This window comes from Plasmodium relictum (genome assembly GCF_900005765.1).
Source record: "Plasmodium relictum strain SGS1 genome assembly, chromosome: 4".
NCBI classification, from domain to species: domain Eukaryota; phylum Apicomplexa; class Aconoidasida; order Haemosporida; family Plasmodiidae; genus Plasmodium; species Plasmodium relictum.
Genome location: NC_041682.1, coordinates 125,735 through 145,700, shown reverse-complemented (window position 1 = coordinate 145,700; position 19,966 = coordinate 125,735). Strand labels below are relative to the sequence as shown.

At 17.2% G+C, this 19,966-nt stretch overlaps 5 protein-coding genes across 5 annotated transcripts; 3 read left to right on the top strand and 2 right to left on the bottom strand.

Moving 5' to 3' along the window:
* Window positions 1-28: 28 nt before the first annotated feature.
* PRELSG_0403900 (conserved Plasmodium protein, unknown function) lies at window positions 29-810 on the bottom strand (the record flags this gene model as incomplete). Its single annotated transcript, XM_028680175.1, has 2 exons — window positions 29-94; window positions 268-810. The coding sequence occupies 2 exons, from the start codon at window positions 808-810 to the stop codon at window positions 29-31; spliced, it is 609 nt and encodes a 202-aa protein (XP_028531698.1).
* Window positions 811-1,371: 561 nt separating this feature from the next.
* PRELSG_0403800 (conserved Plasmodium protein, unknown function) lies at window positions 1,372-4,752 on the top strand (the record flags this gene model as incomplete). Its single annotated transcript, XM_028680174.1, has 1 exon — window positions 1,372-4,752. One exon carries the CDS (start codon window positions 1,372-1,374, stop codon window positions 4,750-4,752), a length of 3,381 nt encoding a protein of 1,126 aa, XP_028531697.1.
* A 1,181-nt stretch (window positions 4,753-5,933) lies between these two features.
* VPS45 (vacuolar protein sorting-associated protein 45, putative) lies at window positions 5,934-7,967 on the top strand (the record flags this gene model as incomplete). The annotated part of the gene is made up of 1 exon (XM_028680173.1): window positions 5,934-7,967. The coding sequence occupies one exon, from the start codon at window positions 5,934-5,936 to the stop codon at window positions 7,965-7,967; it is 2,034 nt and encodes a 677-aa protein (XP_028531696.1).
* Window positions 7,968-8,238: 271 nt separating this feature from the next.
* PRELSG_0403600 (hypothetical protein) lies at window positions 8,239-10,992 on the bottom strand (the record flags this gene model as incomplete). The annotated part of the gene is made up of 1 exon (XM_028680172.1): window positions 8,239-10,992. One exon carries the CDS (start codon window positions 10,990-10,992, stop codon window positions 8,239-8,241), a length of 2,754 nt encoding a protein of 917 aa, XP_028531695.1.
* Window positions 10,993-12,565: 1,573 nt separating this feature from the next.
* PRELSG_0403500 (conserved Plasmodium protein, unknown function) lies at window positions 12,566-18,103 on the top strand (the record flags this gene model as incomplete). The annotated part of the gene is made up of 2 exons (XM_028680171.1): window positions 12,566-12,829; window positions 13,133-18,103. 2 exons carry the CDS (start codon window positions 12,566-12,568, stop codon window positions 18,101-18,103), a joined length of 5,235 nt encoding a protein of 1,744 aa, XP_028531694.1.
* Window positions 18,104-19,966: the final 1,863 nt, after the last annotated feature.

The following is a 19,966-nucleotide window of genomic DNA, read 5'->3' as shown; positions in this document are numbered from 1 at the left end:
AAAAATCTTAATATGAAAAAATAAACTTTTATGATTCGAAATTCTTTTTTTTTAATGAAATAATAACATTTGTAAGTCTCCTTTCTTTATTTTTCTAAAAAAAAAAAAAAATAAAAAAGTAAAATGAGAGAAAATATGCTTACTGCTAAAATGAATTAAACTATAGAATAACTCTTACTAAATTATACACTAAACAAATAAATAAATGTGTATATAAATATAAATAAATAAATATAGATACATAATATGAATAAAATGGAAACTAACTTCAATATACTTATGAATATTTGGGTTATATGATTGTTTAGAAAAATTTATTAAATCATCAAAGTTATCACTTAAAAATTCTTCTTTAATCAAAAACTTATTTAAAATTATATTATCATTCACAATAAGAGTTTTACTATTTATTTTAATATCTATGAAGGAAGAAATATCAATGTCTTTTTTTTTGTTTTTCATAGAAGAATCTTGAATATTTTTTAAAAGCTGATAATAATGCTTAACTATATCTTGAATTAAATAAGAAGCTTTGATTATATTGGAACCAACTGCATATATATGAATTTCATCATTTGATACAAAAGAATTATTAATTTTATTATCTCCTTCAATAATGCTATCTACTTGTTTTGTACTATTTAATATTTTTAAAATTCTATCATAATAAATCTTAATTGGTTTGTCAGATGTAATATAAATATCTATATTCTTTTTTTTTAAAATTGGCGAATGTTCTTTTTGAATAGTTTCAATTGTTATTTCATTTCTTTTTTTTTTTTTCTTTTTTTTATTTAAATCGTTAATCATTGTTTTTAAATTACATTATAAAAAAAAAATTTTTTTATTATGCCATAAAGAACAAGTAACATACTCTTAATTTTTTATTTGATCATTAGTTTTTTTTTAATATTAATTATAACAATTTTTCAAGTATAAACACTTATAAAAATGAACATAAATTTTTTAAATTTGTAACTTAATTTTTAAAATAGTTGTAGCATTACAAAAATAAAAAAAAAAAAAAATTAATTTATAAATATGCTATTGACATAAATTATATATATAAATTGAAATAAAATTAAATAAATAGTATTTAGAAGTAGAATAGAAAAGACTATTGTTATATATATGAATTTCAACTTTTAAATAAGAAAAATAATTTATTTATAAATTAAAATTTTAAAAATGTAAATTTTTTATTTAAAAAATATTTTTCGTTTTTTTATTTTTATATTGGAGGATGTTCTTTGTTTTTAATTCATAATTGTTAATATTTCTTGTATTTATTTATATGACATTTATTTTGATAACATTAAAATTAAAGATATTTTAAGTTTTTATTAAAATGATTCTTATTTTTAAAGTAATATGATATTTATAAAATATATAATCTCAACATTAAATACTATAAAAAAAAAAAAATATGTAAATAATTTTTCGTCTCCAAATAGAAATACCTGTTTTTTTGTAAACAAATTAAGTTCACATATTTATGAAGATGAAGAAAAGTGCTTAAAAGAAATACTGAAACTTCACAGAGAAGTAAATATTTTTTTAAATTATAATTTCAAAAATAAAAATCATAAACATTCTATTGACAGCACAATTAATTCCGATTCATATACTTTTAATAAGGAAAATAAAGAAATAACTAGAAAAGAATCAAGAAAAACACATTTGAATGAGTTCGACGTTTATGAAAATGATACTGAAAATGAAAATTATGAAGCCAATAATAAATTATATAGGTCAGTCGATTATAGTAAAGATGAATTGGAAAAATATATAAATGAGAAAAGTGAATTTATTACAAAATTAATGAATGAAATGAGCATTAACCAGATATTTGTATTAAATAAAAAAGTGAAAAACAAAGATTTATATAAATTATTTTTAATAAACTATTTTTTTTATAACAAAAAAAAAATTAATAGTATAAATTCAAATGATTTAATATCCTTTTTTTTTTTATGCTCCAGTTACATTTATGATAAAAATATTTATTACAATAAGTTTCCTTATTTTAAAGATACTCCAAATTTATGTAAGGATATATTAAAAATACTTCTTAACTTAATCTATAAAAACATATTTAATTTCAAGGCAAATAATATAAATGAAATTGTTATTATATTATTTAAATTACATAAATTAGATTCGTTTAATTTTCCAATTGATACTATTAACAACTTTATTAATAAGCTATCATATCTACTTTTTAAATTTAACAACAAAAAAAAATTTAACAATGGTGATTTATTATTGGAAAAAGAAGAAGATAATTTTGATAGAGATGATATGGATATATTCTTTAATAATAAAAATAATTATGAAATTAATATTGATCATAATAATATGAATAATAAAGAAGATATTAATGAAATAGAAAATAGAGATATTATTAAAAAGGGAAAAAATGATCCAATGAAGTTGGAAAATAGTTGCTTTTATTTTTCCGATATAACAAAATTACTTTACGAGATTATATCCTTTCATAAGGATCTTTTAGTGACTAATAAAATAAATTATGAATGTTTAAATGAACAATATATTAATATAATTAAAAATATTATTATATTTTCAAAAAATGAAATAAAAAAAGAAAAAATAAAAGATAAATATTTTTGGAAATGCTATATGTCTCTACTGTACAGTTTAACAATTTTATATGATAAAAATTTTCATAATGATTTTTTTGAAATTTTTGAAAATTGCATAAAAATATTTTTTTCTTTTTTTTTTTATGATCCAAATAAAATTAAAGTTATGAATTATCATGAAGTAAAAGAATTTTTGAATCAAAATTTTCATGTGAAAAATATAGAGAAAACTAATAATGATAATAGTTCTATGAATCTTTTAGAAATAAAAAAACATATGAATCAATCAATTAATTATATCAAACATTATAGCAATTTAAATATTTCTTTTGTATTTATTTGTAGTAATGAAGTAGAAGAAAAAAACGCATTTCTCCTGGAAGAATTGATTAAATTTCTTCATTCTCTCACTTTTTATGAGAAAAAAAAAAATTCTCTCAGTGAAAAAAGAAATGACGATATAAGAAAAATTATATTATCCTTGTTTCCTAATATAAATAATTTAATTGAAAAATACATATTTCAAATATTGCATGAATGTCAAGAAAATAAATTAGATAAACAAAAAAAAAAAATTATAGTCAATGGAAATAGCAGAAAAAAAGAACAGAATAACGAATATATATTAATAGAAAATAATGCATATAAAAATAATTTAATTGAAAATAATGTAAATGAAAATAATAGAGCTGAAAATGATTTTCATTTAAAAAAAGGGAATTTAGAAAAAGAAAATTCAAAAATTGATACTTTGAATTATAAAGGAAATAGTATTAATGATTTATTAAAATATTTAAGTCATTTTTTGAATATATGTTATGAGCACAGAATAATTAATATTAATCTTTTTTATACAATTACATTTTTAGTTTCGAAATATAGAAATATTGATTTAGTTGTTTTAAGCAATATTATAAATATTTTTTCTAAATTAAATTATTGCTATTATACATATTTCATTTGTTTTTATTTTACAAATTATATAAGAAGAACAAAATTTAACGAAGATTTTTTAAGAGAGAATTTCTTTTTTATAAAAGAAATAAATCAAGATATATTAATAGAAAAAAAAAAAAACGAAAAAAGTCTCCAAGTAAACCAAAAAAAAAATTTGATTATTTTTTATATATGGAAATCATTTTTAAAAAATATAAAAGAAAATGCTAGTGACACAAAAAGATTAGATAATTTACTTCCTGTAAATATTACTAAAATAATAAATGGGCTAATTTATTATAAATGTTTAGATAAAAAATTAATTGAAATGATTATGAAAATAATTTTAAGGCAATATAATTCTAAGACAACAACAAAAAAAAAAAGAAAAAATGAAAAAGAAAATTTTAATTTAATTTGCTTAAGCTCACTTCTTAATTATATGAGTTATACAGAAGATATTCAATGCTATGATATAAAAGTAAAGTTGATAAAATTAATAAAAAATAAAATATTAAAAGAAGAAAAGTCTTTTGATAGTAGGTTATTATGTGGTATATATATTAGTTATGCAAGATTAAATATTTTTGATAAAACACTATTTTACACAATTTATAGGAGACTAGATTTACAAAAATTAAATATTATGAATATTATAAGCATAATTTCATATTTAAACAAAATGAGTATTTATGACAAAGAAGTATTATGTGCTTGTTTTAATTATATATTTACTAATATCAAAAATTCATTAAAATCACAATTATCTTATCTTATTCACGTATTATTTATTTTAACATCTATTTGCCAGTTATATATGTTTGATAAATTTTATATTATATTATCATATATATTTCAAATTATATATTATATATATAAATTATATAAAAACAAAAATTTTAATAGAAAAACACTGTCTTATAATTTTCAATCTATGTTACTGATAAGTTTACATACTCTTTATCATTTTTTTTTAGTTACAGAAAGTATATATTTATTAAAAACAATAAATATAAGATATTTATATTTTGTTAATTATATATTAAATCAAGTATATGAAGATGGACAAATGACAACTACACAATCTCAAATTCAAAAAAATGTTTTAAATATTCTACGTCAATTAATCAATAATAACAAAATAAAAATATCATATGAACACAATTTAAAAAATACTCCATATCAGATTGATATGGTATTATTAATTAAATGAATTTATTATCATTTAAAATAAAAATTAATATTTTTATGTGCTATTTGTATTTTTTTTTTAATTTTAATTTTTTACTTTTTTTTTTGTAAATAAAAAAAAATTATAATATATTTTTTTTATATTTATAATGCTTTGTTTTTTTCTTTGTTATAAATTATTTTTATTAAGTATTTCAATTATTTACCAAACATTATTAGAAAAGAAAAAAATTTCTGAAGAATAATAAAAAATGTAATATTTTTTAAATCGAAATATTCGTATGCTGAATGCAGATTTTTTTTTTTTATAGAATAAATATGGCAATAAATACTACATTAAAACAGTTTCTTATATAAATTTGACATTATACTACTTTTTAATTATTATTTTTATTTTGTTATGGCATATATAAATTTTTTATTAATTTTTATTTGGTATGCTTAAAAGCCACATAAAATTTCGGATAAATCAATAGCAAAAGAAAAATTAAAATAATACATATCAATAATTCTAATTCTATGATACTTTTATATACAAAAAAATAAAATAAAATAATGTTTTGAAATTATGATGATATTAGAATAAAATAAATAAAAATTGGAAGAATTTTTTATTCAACATCTTTAAATCTTTGTCTAATGAAACAGTTTACTAGGGAATATTTTATCCATAAAAAAATATAGCAATAACACGTGTATCTAATAAAACACGATAAAATTTTTTATATGCATAAAAAAAAATATATTTTAATAATTAGAAATATTAAAGTAGAATTAAAAAGTAACTTATAAATAAATAAACAAAATTAAATAAAAAAAAAATAAAGTTTTATCCATGAAAAATATAATAATTATACCACTAGTTCATTATGTTACATTTTTTTTAAAAATATACGAATGTGTAAATACTTTTTTATAAAAATATAAAATGAAAAAAAAAAAAATTAAATAAAAGATTTATATTTTACTTTTTTTGTTTTTCGTTTTTTTTTTTTTTTTAAGTATCAAAACAAAAATAAATGGAAAAATGCTTGTTCTTGTAAATTTACCTTTTTTTTTTTCTTTTAATATTAAAAAATAATTCAAATTTTTATCTTATGATTTTTTTTTTTTTTTTTTTTTTTTTGATATGAATTATTTTAAGTAATTATAAGTTTATTTTTGTTATTTTTTTTTTGGAGTAAAATCTTTTTTAAAAATAAAATGGAAACTAACCCCTATTTTTTTAAGAGCTTAATAAATATTTATGAAGAATATTTGAATTTGATTGTTCATCGTGTAAAAGGATATAAAGTTTTAATCTTAGACGACGAAACAAAAAGCATTATTTCTTTAATTTTTTCCCATTCATATATATTGGAAAAAGAGATATTTTTAACTTTAAATTTTAATGATAACAATATATTCGAAGATATAAATAATAAAAATGAAAAATTTGATTTCAAGAATCACAAGATAAAAAATTTAAAACATTTAAAGGCTATATTTTTGTTAAGGCCTACCCACACTAATATATTAAAATTGATTAAAGAATTAAAAAAACCAATTTTTTTAGAATATTATATATTTTTTACAAATATATTAGATGAAAAATATATAGAAAAGTTAGCAAAAGCGGATGAATTTGAAGTAATTAAAAATATCATAGAGTATTATATAGATACTTATGTATTACACGATTATTTATTTACTCTAAATATTGATTATACATCCCTTTTATATAAAAATAATAGATTTGTTTTGAATGACAAAAAGAAAAAAAAATTTCATTTTAAGCAATATAAAGCTTTTCAGAAATATGAAAAACTGACAATAGATGAATTTAATGAAATAAAAGATGATAATTTCATTTTTGATGATAATGGTTATAAAAATGATAGTAATACTGTTGATGATGATATAAATTATTCTAATTTTATTTTATTTGAAAATCAAATTATAAATAGAATTGTAGATGGAATATTTTCTTTATTATGTTGTATTAAACAGTTGCCAGACGTTATATATAATAAACATTCGAATATTTGCAAATATATAATTGATTTATTAAAGAATAAGATATTAAAACATAAATCTATTTTTTCAGGAGTTTTAGAATCCTATGAAAAATATAATGAAGAATTAGAGAAGTATAAAAGATTAAATTATGCTAATGAAAGTAATTATCAATTTAATAATTTAATTAATCAAAATATACATACAGAAAGAAATTGTTGTTCTCTCATAATAATTGATAGAAGAGAAGATCCTATTACTCCTTTACTAACACAGTGGACTTATCAAGCAATGTTGCATGAATTAATTGGAATAGAAAATAATAAAATAAATTTAGAAAACAATAATGAAGATGCAAAAATTGTGATGTCATGTAACTATGACGATTTTTATAATGAACATTTATTTGACAATTTTGGAGATTTAGGAAAGGCAGTTAAGAATTATGTAGATATCTACCAGGAAGAAACATCAAAAAAAAGTAACTTGGAGTCTATTGATGATATTCAAAAGTTTATAGAAATTTATCCAAATTATAAAAAATTATCAGGAAACGTTACAAAACATGTTAATATATTGCATAAGTTTTCAGAGATTGTAGATAAAAGACAATTGTTTTATATTTCAGAGTTAGAACAATCTATAGCTATATATAATAAAAAAACTGAACATTTTAAACAAGTATTAGACACAATAAAAAACTATGCATATACTAATTATGACATATTACGATTATCATTATTATATTCTTTAAAATATGAAGATGAAGAGAATATTAAAATACTAAAAAATGAACTAACAAAAAGAAATATTGATAAAGATCAAATATTATTAATAGATGCTTTATTATTATATTCTAATGAAGAAACAAGAAATAACCAACTATTTAAAGAACAAACGTTTTTAAATTTTGCAAAGACAACCATAACAAGAACAATTAAGGGAACATCAAATGTCTTTACATTACATAAATCATATATATATTACCTAATAGACGATTTAATTAAGTTAAAATTAAATAATCAGATATATACTTCTACAAATTTTTTAAATATTGAACAAAATCAAAATAAAAAACCAAATTCTATAATCGTATTTTTCATAGGTGGTGCAACTTATGAAGAATATAAAGATATACAATATTTAAGTAAAAAATATAATATTACAATTTTACTAGGATCTACACAGATACATAACTCTCAATCATTTCTAGCAGATGTCTTACAATTAATAAAAAATTAATTTCTTTAAATATTTACTAATAAAAAACAATCAAATATACAAAAGTTTATTGTTAATAGTCTTTACAAAAATATTCTACAAAAAATTTTTATATTTCTTTTTTTTTTTTTTTTTCTTCTCTTTTTTCATATTTTTTATTTACTTTTAAAAAAAAAAAATAGTTAAATATTTTTCTTTTTTTTAAGTTTATTCTAATTATCAAAAGTTAAAGACTTTTTTTTACGATAAATATATATTATTCCTTACTATCTCTATTTTTTTTTAAATAATTTTATATTTTAATTTTTTTTTCTGCTGGCTGTATTGATTCATTTGTACAGTAGATTTTTCTGAAATTATTTTTTCTATTAAAAACATCAAGTAATTCTTCTGTATCATATAATTCAATATTATGCAATCTCAATATTTTTATTTTATTAACGTCATATAAATTATATGTATATGCTAAATTTCCATCATCATCATCTGAACCAAAATGTAGTTCATTTTTTAAAAAATATTTTTTAAAAGAATATGATTGATTAAGGTCTTTTTTGAATTTTATATTATTTAAAAAATGAATATCCTCATTATCAGTATTTGCAGATGAATTATTTGATTTGCCAACTAATAAAAGACTATTAGTATTTTTACTGATTTTATTATTTATATTTAAATTAAATTTCTTTAATAAATTATTATTACTATTAAAATTACAACTTTTTAATCTAGTAATTTTATTATTTTCCGAAATATCTTGTATCATACAATTTTTTTCTAATTTAATTGCAAATTTTAATTTTATTTTATCAATTATATCCTGTAATTTCGTAATTTTTTTATTATTAAGAAATTTATTAATTTCACTTTTATAAAGAAGTGGGATATATCTTTCATTAGTAAATTTATTCTTTGAATTTCTATTTTCTGAAGTAAAATGTAACCTACACTGACCTGCTAACATTTCATAAAATCTTTTTAATATTATATTATGCATATCTCTAATCAATAATCTTTCCTTTATACTTTTTATTGAGTAAGAACTAAAGAAATCATTTTTTTTTTTAATTTTATTAAAATTATTATCATCATAATAGCTACTGTTGTCGTTTTCATCATTATCACTATAATTATCATAATCATTAGTATCAGAATTACATTTATAGTCAGTATTTTCATTTTTCTTTTTCTTATGTTTTTCTTTATTTTGATTTATAATTTTATGCATTTCTTTTTCTTCTTCTAGATTGTGTTGTATATTATTTTTTTCTTTTAAATTCTCTTTTTCTTCTTTATGTAGTTTTCCTTGTTCCTCGATTTTTTTTTTTATTTTTTTCAAAATTTTTCTTTTATCAATTCGATCAGATTTTTTCGGAGCATATTTTTTATACTTTTCTAAATTTTTAGTTGTACAATCAATATTACTTTTAAGTTTATTTCCGATATTGTTATTGCCAATCATTTCTTTTTTATTTGGTAAGAACTCTTTACTTGCATCTAATAGGTCAATTAGTTCATCGAATATATTAGAATTTTCTTCATCGGCTTCAATCATATTAAAGTTAAAATAATTTATATGTTCCTTATAAGCTAAAAAAAACAAATTTAAAATAGCTAAGTTCTCAGATATAGGCTTTAATCCAACAGTATAAAATTTAGAATACTTTGTTTTATAGGAACATATTAGAATATAATTTGTTTTAATCAATGAATAAATTAAATAATTCATTATTTTAAAATCCATTTTTTTTTTTTTATGAGTAACAATAAAATAAGTAGTTCCTACAATATTTGCCCAATCAATTTTATCCTTTTTAATTGCACACAAACATTTTATTTCATATTGATCCGTATCATTTATTATATTTCTATTTATTTTATCAATAGGCATATAATGGCTGTTTCCATATTTGTAATATTTTACTACATTATTATGTATAGTTTTATTTTTATTTAATTTATTATTATCTTCATTAATTACTTTTCCTTCTAGCATATATTTTCTATCTAATTTATTTTCTTCAAAACTAGAAGATAAATATTTCTTTAATGTATTAAAATTGTTTTCTTCATTGAAATAAAGATAGTTGTTATGAATAGAAAACATCTCTAATTGATCTAGTTCATGATTAGCTTCATTGTTGTAAGAAGAGTTACATTTTTTTTTATCTTTTGAATAAGTAAAACTTTTTGATACATTTTCATAATAATTATCAATAAAAATTTCATTTAAATTTAGTTTGGGGATTCCCTGAGCACATGTGTAAGAACATATTTCTACATTTATCGTTATTGCATTTGGAATTATAAAATTTACTAATGACTTCTTTTTTGACTTATCGTAAGTTAAATTATAACTTTTTATTCTTTGAGAAGCTTCTTTATATGAATAAATAGAGCCTTCACATAAAAGAATGAATTTATTCCATTCTATTTGATTTTCAATACTTATCCTTTTCATTTTATTTTCATTATTTTTTACATATTCATTTAAATCTATCAAATTATCGAAAAATGTGTTACTTTTAAAATTTAATCCAATAACTACTAATGATACATAATATTTCAAAATTTTCAAAATATATTCATAAAAACGAAAATAAATAGGTTTACTCGTTTGACAAGTTAAGAATATAATGAAATTATTTAATTTATCTTTATATTTCACTTTTTTAGAACTTTTAGTTTTATTTAATAACTCAAACGCTTTCATAAAAGCTTCATTATAACTACTTTTTTGACCGAACTTTTTATTCAACAATATATCATTTAATAAATTTTTATACGAATCAAAATTTTCTCTTTTCAATTTTTCTAATATGTAAATATTTGATTTATTATTAGAATATTTTTCATCTGATTGAAATCCAGATAATATAAGACTAATTTCACATGTAGAATCATAAAGTATTTTTTTTTCTAAAAATGTACATAAAAGTTCAATAAGTATTTCATGATTTGATATATTCTTTTTTATACTATTGTAATAAAACAAATCGGGAGTGTATTCTACTATAATAACTGTTCTATTTATTATTTCCTTCATCTTTTTGATTTGTTCGTTTTATATATTTATGTTTGCAATTGTTGGCATAGTAACTTTATTAATACAACTACTAATACAATTATTAATATTAATGTAATATTTTTTTTTTTTAAAGACAAGATTCAATTCTCTTTTATGAAAAATATTTAATTTTTAAAAATATAGAAAAAATTATATGAATTCATTTCTAAAAATGACCATATATTTTTTCTTTTATCAATAATTATAACCTATATAATTATAAATAAATATAAAACTACTCAAACTTTAATGTAATTTTCTTTTAAAACTTTGTAAATGTGAAATATCTAAAATACAATTTTTATCATTTTCTTAAGATTTCTTAAAAATTAGTAGTTGTTATATAAAAGGTAAAAAAAAAAAAAATAGTACATTAAAAAGGACGCAAATGAATCCACATGTACTTATAAGAAATTTTTTTATAAATTATAATATTTGATTATTTATTTTATAGTTCTTAAAAATTCTTAATTTTTTTTAAGTTTCTCAAAATTAAATATGTTAGTAAATTTAATATGAAATAATCAAAATAAAAATTCGATTTTGAGCCATTCTTGTTTAACTTACATTTATATATATCCTTTTATTTTTAATTTATTGATAAATATATATTCCTTTTTTCTTTTTAAGAATATTTTATTTTTATTAGACAAAATTTTAATTCCTTTTTATATAGATATAACACATGCATGTAAAATAGATGTTAATATTATTTAAAAATTGGATAATTCTTAAAATAATTCATTCAAATAAAAATAAGATTAAAATTTTCAATTATCACATCTTTCTATAATCTTAGTTGAAAAGATGTGTAAACATATTTTATCATAATATAGTCTAACGAATTTTTATATTAATCAAATAATAATATATATATATATATATATTATGTATGTATTTACATATATTTAAATTAAATATATGCATATATCTAAATTTTAAAAGGAATATATATATAATTTTTTTGTAATTTTTTTTTATTTCATAAAAATTTATTAAATAAAAATTTTTTTTTTCTCTATTTCAACATGCTATTTAAAAATAAAAATGTAAAATATTTTAAGAATATTTTTGCATTTGTTCCTTAAATAAATCATAAAAAAAGAAAAAGTCGAAAAAAATTATATATATATATATATTTTTTTTAATGGTAATAATTAAAAAAAAATATAATATTGTTATTTTTTTGTTTAGATATTTCGATAAATAATTATAAATAGTTAACTCGAACTCGCAAAAAATTTTATACAAAATTATATGCACATAATAGACTTTAATAAAACTTTAACGATTACACCAAAATATCACTTTATAACAAAATGAAAAATATTATATTTACCGATTAATACTAAAAAAAAAAAAAAAAGGAAAAAAAAAGAATAAAAAAGAGATAATTTTCTTTTTTAATTCTCAAGACAAATTATAAAATATTTTCTTTTTTTTTTTTTAATGCATTATTATTATGATATAGTAAGCATATAAAGTAGTTTATCTAATTATTATGTATATAAAATATTAAGATAAATATATATAAAATGATACAATGTAAAATATGGCAAATAATTCATTGTATAATTTATTAATTGAAAAAAAAAAAGTAAATATACTTAAAGACAATTTTGATTTAACATCATTAAATGATAATGAAAAATACAAAATCAATTTAATACCTGAGCATGTTCAGGGATATTATGGATGTAAAAATAATTTGCTCAAATTTGCTTACAAGAAAATTATTTATTCTTACAATAACTTGATAATTATATATGACTTATTTAATCAAAACCAATCGATTTTTTCTTATCATAAAAATAAAGTAAATTTTTATTAAATACTTACTAAAAGGAATTTGCATATAAATTTAAAATAATACTATTTTTCAAATAAAAAAATATATATGCATTATATATTATTTAAATATTGTCATGGTCATTTATGTATATCTTGTTTTCTAATTTATAAGTGAACTGTTCATATATATTTCTGTTTTCAAATTTCGCAGATGCTCATAATTAATTTATATATATATATATATATATATATATATATATATATATATTAAATTTATTTGCGAATTCATTTATTTATAAATATTATTTTTCTTAATTTTAATATTTAGGTTATCTTCATCAGATGCAAAGAAAATTGTAGAACAATTCTAAGTGCAGAAGAAAGTAGAGATAGAATAAAAATATATTTATGGAATAAATCAAATTTAAAAATTTTAACACAAATAAAAATAAAGAAAGAAAATTTTTTAGATATAGATTTTTTAAATGATAAGAATATTTTATTGTTGTGTAAATACTATGATAAGTTAATATTTTTTGTATTTTTTGTTGTATATAAAAAAAAAAAAACACTGTTGAAAAGAAAGTATGTGAATGCCATAAAAAAGTTAGATGATTTTCATTTAAAAAAAAAAAGAAATGACATAAAAAATGATGATAATCTTTTTATGAATTTAAATAAACTTATAATAAAAAAATCGCAAAAATATAATTCATGTAATATATTTAATAAGAAAGATGAAAAATACATTAGAAATGGAACGTATTCAATTGTAAATGAAATAAAAAAAAAAAAAAAAACATTTAGAAATTATATAAAATGTAAATCTTTTTATAGCTTGCCGAAAAAAAATAAAAAATTAAAAAAAAAATTATTTAAAAAAATATATTATAAAAAGGTAAATGGGGAAGCTTTAAGTTATATAAAAATTAAAAAATATAAGAAGGATGATATTTTTTTCTATTATATCTCCTTTTTAAAACCATTTAAAAAATGTAAAAAAAGTTATAATGTATTACTAAGAAATTTTAAGATATTTGTAGATATTAATAGAATTGTATGCATATATAATGAGGAATATATATTTACATACTTATTGAAGAATTATATTCTCTATGAAAAGTTAAGATATAAAAGCTTTCGATGTAATTACTATTTAGATAATAATACATTTTCCTTAATTAAACGAGATCATAGTTTTTTTTCTATATTTCATTTTCATTTATTTATAAAAAAGCTTATTCTAAATCGTCACTTTTGTTTTAAAGATGATGCTACGTTAACATATGAAAATTATTTTGAGGATACTCATTTAAAAAGGAATGAAGAGAAAAAAAAAGTAGATGAAAATGCAAAAAAAATAAAAGAGATAGAGGAAGAAAAAAAAAATAAAAAAGAATTTGGAGAAAAATGTAGAGATATAGAGAACGAATTAAATATAGAAAACATCTCGAATAATTCTTCATATAATTATATATCAAAACATATAAATGATTACTTTAATAATTTCATTAATGATGAAATAAATGTAGTTGAAATTATTACCTTTGTATATGCAAAAGAAAATAATGATATGGATATAATTTTTAACTTACAAAAAATTATTGAAAAAAAAATTAAAAAAAGACATTATGAAAACTTAATAAAAAAGAAGAAGGAAAAAAATGATTCTGAAAACAAAAAATTTGTGGTTGTAGGAACTAAAAAAGGGATAATTATAATTATTGATTTTATAGAACCACATAAAATTGTTCATTTGGAGAAAATATGTAATGATAATATTGCCTCCATTTTTATTTTTCAAAATAATATATTAATATTAAATTCTTTTGGAATATTATTTTTTATGAACGTACATAATTTTAGAGTATATAAAAGCATTGACATATTTGAAAAGCACAATAAAATTGATAGTTTTTTTTTAAGTAATAATAATATTCTAGATTATGGTCTTTCTTCCAATATATTGGAAAAAAAATTAAATTCTTTTAGAATTTATAAATCTAACAAAAATAGCTCGATAAACAATAAAGTTTTTAGACCGAAATCAGGAGATGCATATAAAAATAAAGAAAATAGTATAATTTTTTACTGCGAAGAAAAAAAAAGCAACCATAATAATTTATTTGAAGATAGCTTGAAAAAAATCAATTTTAATATAACTGAGAATAAATATATAAATTCAAGTTGTTTGCTGGATATATATATTTTAGTATTAGGAACATCAGATAATGAATTAATAATTTATGATTTGATCAATAATGAAATTTGTTTTATTTACAAAAAAAGTTACAGAATAAATTATTTCATACTTGAAAATGATCATATAATTTATAACATTGAAAATTCATTATACAAAATGAATTTAATTAATTTTAATTCTTTTAAGTTACTAACTTTAGCTAAAATAAATATCAGTGCATTTGTTTTTTACTCACATAACATTTTAATATGTGGTACATTAAAAGGCAACTTATATTTTTTTGATATTTCAAATAATAATGTAAAAGTTATCAATAAGATAGAAGGAAAAAATTTTGTACAAAAAAAATTTTTTCATAATAATTCGAGAAGAAATGAAGTACAAATTATTTTTTCTATTAAGAAAATTATTGACAAAAAATTCGTAAGAAAATCAAATAACATAGAAAAAGAAGTATTTAATGATAAAATAATAGGATTAGTTTTAAATAAATCAAAAAATTTTTTATTATGCTCTTTAAAACATAGTATATTTTTATTTAAATTAAATATTTCAGGGAATGAGAAAATTGATCTAAAGTGTGTACGTTATCTTAATATTAATAACATTATACATATAAATTTATTAAAAAATTTTGATAATTTATTTTATATTGCAACAAAGGAAAATAATAATTCTTACATTTATCATCTATGTTCTTTTAATTCTTCAAAAACAAAAAATAACAAAATGGATTGTATATATTTTAATATCTTATATGAAAATACATGGTTATGTGAATTTTTTTATTATAATAGTGAAAATTTTATTTTAACGGAAAATATCTTAGATAAAAAAAAAAATAGATGTATCCTCCTTTTAGATTCTTTTGCCTTTATTATATATTCTTATACAATTAATAGAACAGATAATTTTTCTTCTTGTAACAATTTAAATTGTTTGATAGAAAATAAAACTTCTAATGAAAAAAATGATATGATTTATGAAAATAAAAATCCTCACATAGATATACAAAGAAAAAATAATTTTTCAAATGAAAAAAGGAAATCAAATACACTAACAAATGAAAAAAAATATGATATAGAAGAAAATAATTTTCTTAGAAATATTAGAAACGTAAACTCTAGAATTCACACATGTTTAAAAAAAAATAAAACAAAAAACATTCCTAATAAAAAAATACAATTAAAAACAAATTTAATTAATAAAATTAAGGAAAAAGGGAAAGAAAAAGAAGAAAAAGAAAGAGAAAAAGGAAATGAAAAAGAAAAAGAAAAAAAGGAAAGAAAAAGAGAAGAAGGGAAAAGAAAAAGCAAAATGAAGAAAGTAAAAGAAATTAAGGAAGATAAAAGAAAACAAGTAAAAAGAGTAAAAGAAAAAAAAAATAAAAATAATGAAAAGAAAATAAATCATATAAAAGAAAAGCTAAACAAAGAACATAGATCGAAAGAAACAAAAGAAATAAAAGAAAGAAAAAAAGATGAAAATGAAAAAAAAAAGGTTAAAAAAACATATTCATTTATAAATTTATATAATCAACCAAAAGTAAAAAAATTAAATATAAAAGAAATATCATCATGTAGTTTAAGTAAGGCAAAAAAAAAAAATTGTATCCAGGATAATGGCAATAATATCGCTATCCAAAAAAAAGTATTTAAAAGCAATCTCAAGTTAAAAGATAGAATATTATTAAAGGAGATTTTAAAATCCCGCAAAGAAGATGATATTTTAATAAGAAATCAAGTGAACGCTCATGAAAAAAAAAAAATTTCTTATATAAAATATAAATTATTAAAAAGTATTTTGCAAAAAAAAAATGTTGAATTTTCTAATTATAAAAAATTAATTAATGGAAGCCATTATGATGAAAAAGAAAAATCATATGAAATCAAAGAATGTAATTATAAAGAGAATACAAAAAAGGTTTTATTTCTATCATTAGATCAAAAAAATAAAGATAAAATTAATTCTTATGAAACAAATAATAAATATGATAAAGAAGTATTTATTTATGATCAATATCAAAATGATAGTGAATCTATATGTAAAGATGCAGATAAAGATAACAATTTGAAAAAGAATAACAAAAGTAATTATATAATGGATTATTTAAAGAAATATTTAAGCACGAATATTTTAAAAGAAAGTGAATTAGACCAAAAAAAAAACACTACAAAAAATTATGTAAATAATGCTTCAATAATTAAAAGATATGCAAATGGCTGCTTTATTTCATATGAGAGTAATATTAGTAATATAGCAACACATACAAATGACAATAAAAATAATATTATTTCAAATGAAGGAAAAGCCTTTTATCCTAAAAATGAATTAGATAAAGTGAATATTGGGAAAAATGAAAATTTTATTAAAAAAGAGGTTAACGAAATAATTAGCTGTGTTAATAATTCTGATGGAGGTAATAATTATAAAAGCAATAATTATGAAAGTAGTAAATATGCTTTTAATTATGAAAATAATATTTATAATGATAATTACATATATCATAGTTATGATGATAGGATTACTTATATAAAAAATAATTATTTTTATAAAAATAATTTATATTTTAATAACGATAATAATGAAAATAATAAAAATAATAATTATAGATGCAATTATTTACCATATAATAACAAAGGAGAAAATAATAATCAGAAAAAAAGTAATTATAGTGACAAGAAATATCAAAATAACTATTTTAATGCTAATAATTTTGGTAGTAAAAAATATATAAATGAAACTTCTAATTTAAGATACGATAATAAGGTAAATTATGGAAAATTTATTAGCAATAGAATTAGTTACAAGGATAATACTTATTTAAAAAGAAATAACGAAATGAATTCTATCTTTAATTTATACAATGATAAAATAAGCAAAAATACACATTTAAAAAACTCTTATGATGGTAATATGAAATATATGAAATATAACATTGTAAGTTTAAATGTAGTGAAAAAGTGTAATGAAAATTCGATAAATACAAATCATATTAATGGACGTTTTAGTATTTTAAATAATAACTCTAAAAAGAAAAGTATGAATACTTCATTTGCAAATGATTCAAACACAAATTTTTATAAGAATAAATAAAATATGGTATATAAGTCTTTATTTCTTTTAAAAAATAATAAAAGTTTGAAAGATAGTTACAAATTCACTTATGATAATTTAGATAAAATATAAAATGTAAATAAATTTATATTAGAAGTTTAAAAAAAAATTTGGAATAAAAATACATGGGATATCATGTTGTAATTTTTTTGAAAAAATTAAAAATGCATATTTATATTAACAGAATAAAAAATAATATCATTTACAACGAAAATTAAAGTATAAATTCTGGTAAAAGAAAATTATATATATATAATTGAATTTTTTAAAAAATATACTTTAATTAATACTTAAACTTTACTTAAATACAAATGAAAGAGCATTAAATATATGGGTTATTATATAAAGTAGTATTAATAACTTTTCTAATGAAATACAAGTATTTAATATGATGTTCTAAAATTTTGATATTTTTCATATATAATTTTAATAATGATAAAAATATTGGAAACTTTATATGTTATTACAAGATTAAAAAAAAAAAGTAAAAATTAAAAATAAAATACTCATTAAGATATATTAATTTTACAACAATTTAGAACGTTATATTGTTTTATTATTGCTAATTTTAATATTAGCATTGTTATTTTATTATTTATTTTTTTAATTCATTGATAAATTTAAAAGATTATGACATAAAAAATGTATTTATAATATAGTGAAGAACAATTCTGCAAATTCCATTTATTTTTTGTAAAAAAATATTATTAATAATTTGTTATTTTGCTTTATTGAAAATTTTGTATATATATATAATGCTAAATACTTCTCATTTATATTTTTATGATTTTTTTTTATTTTTTTGTGAAGCTTTTTTCTTCAGTTTAAAGTTAATTTTTCATTAATAATATATCTGTTATTTTTTTTTAATTATTTTTTTTTGTTTATTTCATAATAAAAATAATATTAAAATTATATTATAATTTTATTTATATTATTTTTTTAGTTAAATGAAAATGGTAATTAATTTATTTTCTTTTTTTTTTTTGTAATTTTCATAATTTTTTTAATTTATAATTAAAAAGAATAACATTGCAAAAAATTTTAGTAGGTAAAATTTTTTATGCTCACAAAAAAAAAATAAAAAAAAAAGTGTAAGATTAATGAGATCTTTATTTTTTTTAAAAAAGCAAAAATAAATAACATTATTAACTAGCACTAGCTCTTTTTTTTTACAATCATTTTAAAAAGGAAAATATGAATTTTTTGAATTTTATTGCGATTATGTGCAATAAATAATTTAATATATTGTAAAAAAAAAAAAAACACATGCCATGAAATACACATTTATATATATAAAATTTCCATTTAATGTAAATATGTATATCCCATATTTTTTAAAAATTAATAATTTATTAATTGTGCATTTTTTATTAGACAGCATGATAAAATAAAAAAAAAAATTTTGTAAGATATAAAAAAAATCTCAAAAAAAGAAAAAACTTTTAATGTAACTTATAGTTCATTTTATTATTATGGATTTTAATTCGTAAAAAAAAAAAAAATATACATATGCATATTTTCTTTAACTGTTCATATATATATATGAATATATTTTTTTAACAAAATAATGCAAATATAAATATTAATAGAATTGTGCATTTCTTTTTTTTTTTTTTTTTAGTAAACTACTTGAGTTTGTATAAGGAAAAAAAAAACATTTAGTATTATATATATATAATCTTGAATTAGCTAATTTAAAAATAGCTTTAATATATATGTACAATTTTTTTTTTTTATGTTTTAATTTTTTGATAATAATAAAAATATTAAGAAAGTATACCTCTTTGTATTTTTTACTTTGATTTTTGCTTTTTTTTTTCTTTTTTAATTGTTTATAAC